This window comes from Tupaia chinensis, unplaced genomic scaffold (genome assembly GCF_000334495.1).
Source record: "Tupaia chinensis unplaced genomic scaffold, TupChi_1.0 Scaffold000088_1, whole genome shotgun sequence".
Lineage (NCBI taxonomy): Eukaryota > Metazoa > Chordata > Mammalia > Scandentia > Tupaiidae > Tupaia > Tupaia belangeri.
In genome coordinates, this window is record NW_006159550.1 from 7,075,715 (window position 1) to 7,080,335 (window position 4,621).

The 4,621-nt window shown below is 63.8% G+C and overlaps 1 protein-coding gene across 1 annotated transcript in view; it reads right to left on the reverse strand.

The window, feature by feature from the left end:
* The window catches only part of EEPD1 (endonuclease/exonuclease/phosphatase family domain containing 1), a 95,801-nt gene that overhangs the window by 9,998 nt on the left and 81,182 nt on the right, over positions 1-4,621 (reverse strand). Inside the window, exons 4-6 of the mRNA XM_006143021.3 lie at positions 4,418-4,528; positions 1,986-2,120; positions 85-214 (exon numbers count right to left, since the gene is read on the reverse strand). Of these exons, the coding sequence (XP_006143083.1) occupies positions 85-214; positions 1,986-2,120; positions 4,418-4,528 (376 nt within the window). The remainder of the gene's footprint in view (positions 1-84; positions 215-1,985; positions 2,121-4,417; positions 4,529-4,621) is intronic.

A 4,621-nucleotide genomic window follows, 5' to 3' on the forward strand; every position in this document is an offset into this window, starting at 1 on the left:
GTCTAGCCAGCCAGAGAGGCGCTTGGAGAAGGCTGCTGCCCAAGCGGAAGCGCCGGCTATGCTGAGCGGGGGGCAGTGCCCTACCTTTCAGCGTCTCCTGCAGGGTCTGGGCCAAGCGGTGGCCGTCGCTGTGGTTCTTGCTGGGGTTCTCGCCCCCTGGGAGGGCCAGGGCTGCCAGGTGAAGGTTCACGAGGATCAGGTCGTTGCTCCCCACCTGGGCAGCAGGGGACAAAGCGCCAGGGACAGGCTTTGGTGCTCCTGCATCCGGAATTCGCTAACAAGACCTTTCACGCTCAAAACGAGGCCACCCCCGCCCCAGCAGGCCCTGCGAGGGGCTCCATCTTAGCTCTTTCCCAGGCACCTGCAGGAACAAGGCCCCTGCACGCCCTCACTAGGGCCTGGAGAGCTGGCCTGTCCGGAGCGGAGCGCTCTTTCACTCCTAAGCAAGCCCACGGGGGGCAGCTTGTTAGCAGGCATTAACGTGGACTTGCAGCTCTGGTGTCAGGAGTGCCAAAAGTTCATGAGGGAAGCTCCCAGGCAGCCAGGACCCGCCCCAGTCCTGTGTCCACAGGCGGGTCCTGGGCAGGCCCCAGCATGGGGGTGTGAACGGGAGGGTGGTGCTGCCACAGCGCTGTTGCTCAGTGTGTGGCAATCCTGCCCTTCCGTCCATCCGCCATGGCAACCAAAGCAGAGGGCCGCAGGGAATGGTGTGGGGAGCCCCAGGAAGTGTCGGCCAGGGCCCTTCACTCTCGCTGCTCCCAGACCCAGGGCTCTGACCCTGGGGAACCGCCCTGAGCCGGTTGGGCCACCGCCTGAGAGGGAAGCCACTGTGACACCTGCTGGGCCTGGAACGTGACACAGAGCAGGCTGGGGGGTGGCTTTAGAGGACTCAGGCTGTCACTCCTGAACCTGCCGCTTTTGGGACACTGGCTGTTCTGGCTGTAGTCCTGCTCCCCCAAGACAGGACAGCCACTTGTCATAGAAAGGGACCCGGTGTGGTGCCAGGAGGTCTGGCGGACGACACTGGCTGACAGACGCCCCAGCGCCGTGTGCAGACAGGTGCAGGGATCCAGGTACAACAGGCATGCGGTGTGCGTGCACGCCCGCCGCCCACTGCCGCAAGGCCGAGACACTGTGGGCTGCAGACTCCAACCAGGGGCTGTCCCCATCCCACACCGTCCCATGCCAGAGAGAACCTGCCGAGATTTGAGGTGGCTGGACTGCGGAATGGTGGACCCTCAACGTGGTGGGTGGGCGTGTCTCTGCTGCCCAGCAGTGACGGGCTCGCTGGGCTGGTGGCAGGGCCACTCCCACGCAGTGCCACGGGCACAGGGCTGTGACTGCCAGGCTGGTGACCTGCTCTAGCTCTGGCTCCACCCGCTCCTGCTGCTCATTAACATGCCTGGTGCGGGGCTTGGGGGCTCAGCTGCTTCCAGACTCTGGGGAGACAGCCCACATGGGGAGGGCTTGTCTAGAGATCCAGTTACGGGGCACCCCAGGCCCGCTGTCCAGATAACCTCCTGAATCCTCTCTGAATCCAAGTGACTGCTCCAGGGTCCCCATCTGGTGACAAAGGGTCAGGCTGAGAGGGCTCCTGGGTGTTCCATGGCCCTCTGGTCCAGCTGTCCCCAGCCAGCTGTCCAGGACCAGGAGGGCCGGAGGATGGCCAAAGCACTGGCCCTCCCTGGGATTCCGTATGTCCAGCGGGCCTAGGGCCATTCAGTGTTGAGGAACTCCCTGGGGGCTCTGGTGTGTGTCCGGCTGGAGAGTGGCCACCCGGCCCCTTCCCCCCTTCCTTCTGCCCAGGTGAAGGGTAGCAGCCTGTGAGGCCCTCGACACCCCTTCATCCCAGCCCTGGGCAAGCTTGCCTGCCCAGGAAGCCCAGGGTGGTGCTGACCCGCCCCGAGAGAGCGAGCTCAGGAAGGGCAGTTTCACAGGCAGACATGTTCCTGTCCAGAGAGGGGGTGCAGGCGACAGGCAGGTACCTTGAACCTTGCGAGGTACGGGCTGGGCCCCGTGGGCTTCCCGTGTCCGTTGCTGGGTGAGCTCTCCTGCCAGGCAGCGTCTCTCAGCTCCACGCCACCAGCAGCGTCCCACAGGAACCCTGAGTACCCGGCTCCCTGCAGTGGAGGGGAGACAGGTGTTGGTGCCAGGCTGAACTGAGCAGGCACAGTGCCGAGGGGGGAGCAGAGGGAGCGGGCTCTGCCCTGGCCCCAGACCACTCCACCAGGGTGCTCGCTCTTCCCGTGCCCCTCGTCCCGCCACCACGACGCTTCCACGTGTGGCCACTGTCTGGCTGCTGGCACAGCCAGGGCTGCCTGGGCTTGCTCTGCCCAGGGAAGGCCGAGTCACCGTCCGGGTCCTCACGTCCCAGGAGGTGGGGACTCATACGCCGCCAGGTGAGCTGCCGCTGCTGCTCAGAAGTTCAGGGCCTCGCTCCCGCAGCCCAGCCATAAAGAGCAACGCTCAGGTCCAGGAAAGCACGCATACCAACTGGCCACTGCCCAGCAGGACCGGCCTCGGAGCGTGGTGAAGCCAGCGGGATGGCGGGGCAGGGCTCTAACGGCCGGCTGGTCTGGAGCTGGACAGGGGCCCTCTGCGGAGCAGCCCCACGCGGGCCTCCGAGCCTGGGCCAGAGGCCCCGAGGGGGGTAGGTGGGGCGGAGCCCGGGCCTGTGCTGACCCCTGGTCTCTGGCAGTCAGAGGGCTGTCCCGACTCCCCAGGGCACTCCGCGCTGCAGCCAGTGGCCACCCGTGCTCCCGGCTGCCGGCCCAAGAGGTGCTGCCTGTGTGAACGCCTGCTCATGCCTGTGCTGGGGTGTGTCTCGGGCTCAGCGCGTCATGACCGGCCAGTGCGGATGCTCCCACTGCAAAGGACAGAGAGGGACCGCACGGCCGACCTGAGCAGCGACAGCGCCTGCACACATGGAGCCAGACCCCTCACCTGGGCGGGATGCCTGCGCTTAGGAGGGTGTGGGAGGAGTGCGGGGCGGAGCTTTGTGTGCAGTGCGCTCAGTCCCCCACTGGGGGAGCACCGGTGCAGGGGTGAGAAGTGGTCTCTGCCCGCCTGGGTCTCAGCTCTGCAGGCACAAGGCTGGGCGTGCGGGCTCCTCTGGACTTCGGAAAGGTTGTTCCTGTGACCTTCAAGTTGCCCCCCACCAAAACCCAAGTCAGGGTCTGGCAAATCCTTACAGAGGATTGAGAGGGAAAGAACCTGATTATGATGTTGGAAGGTGGGATCTTTGGGAATTGGCCAGGCATCGGGGTGGGGCCTCAGGATGGAGTCCTCCTGAGTCTATAAGGAGCTCCTGTCCTCTGCCACATTATCCGCCAGCAAGACCCTCACAGGCTGCCGGCCCTGACTCCTCACTGCGAGTTAAATAAACCCATTTCCATAAACTCCCCAAGTTCGGGTGTTTCTGCTATTAGTACCAGAATGGGCCAGAACGCCCCCCAGCACCGACGGCTTCCCTCCCTACGGCAGCCGGGGCTTTTACTTCGTCACTGTAATGCCACCGAGCGCAGCCCTCGGCCGGGGCAGGCTCTCCGTCTCAGCCCCGCTGGCACGCTGGCACGGCTCTCATAGGTAGACACACGCAGAGAGGCCGATGCAGCCACTCGCGTGGGGAATCCCGGTGAGGAGGAAATCTGCCCAGAGTCTCCACGGAACATGTCTGAGGATGATTCCTCCTGTAGGAAGCACTTGCGTCACACGTGACCTGAGGTGAACCCGAGGCGTGGGGTCGCTAGATAATGGCCCTCCACAAACTCAGCAGGGGACAGGGCTGTGGCAAAGGCAGAAACAAAGCGCAGAAATGCCCACCTGCTGGCTTGGCCGGGGCCAGGGCTCCCCTCCACCCGACAACCCTGAGCGCCCATGTCCGACTGGGCAGGAGGCCACCCCCAACCTAAATGCCAACCCAGCACCAGGGCACTGCGGTGAAGAGCGAAGATTTTAAATTCGGCAGAGAAACAGGGCGGAGTCCAGGGCCATGGGAACTTAGAATGCCCTCAATTAGAAGAAAGTGCGAGCAGTCTTCAAAAAAGTTCGCGGAAGGCGTATAGTACGAGGAAGCGATGAAAAGAGGTGAAGAGTTCTCACCAAGTAACTTCACTTTCGTTAGTTTATTCGCTTCGTCCATGTGTGAGAGACAGGAGGACAGCACACCCCGCAGGGACTCCCCGAGCCGCGATTCCCCCAGCCTCAGCCAGCCCGGCACGTGGCCGTGGGCCCAGACTGTTTAGGGAGGTCTCTGGATATGACGGCCCCTCCAGCGTGGCTCGGCCTCGCAGGACCCTGCGCCCTGCTGCGCCTCTGTCTGCCCTGAACGCGTACCCGAATTCCACTTTCCATGACCTTTCGGAAGCCGCCTCGTACGTCTAAATAAAACAGAGGCCAGGGTTACAGGTGACGGTACCTTCTGGAGCAGACTCGAGGGCTTCTCCGCGACGACAGCCCTCCAGCACCCCCGCGGTCCCTTCCACTTGCGCATGTTGGGCAGCATCGGCTGGTTTAGCTCCACACAGAACTGCAAAGACAGAGCACGAGTCCACGTGAGCACGTGTGTGCACGTGTGTGTGTGTGCACGTGTGTGTGCATGTGGCCAATCGCGGATGCCGCA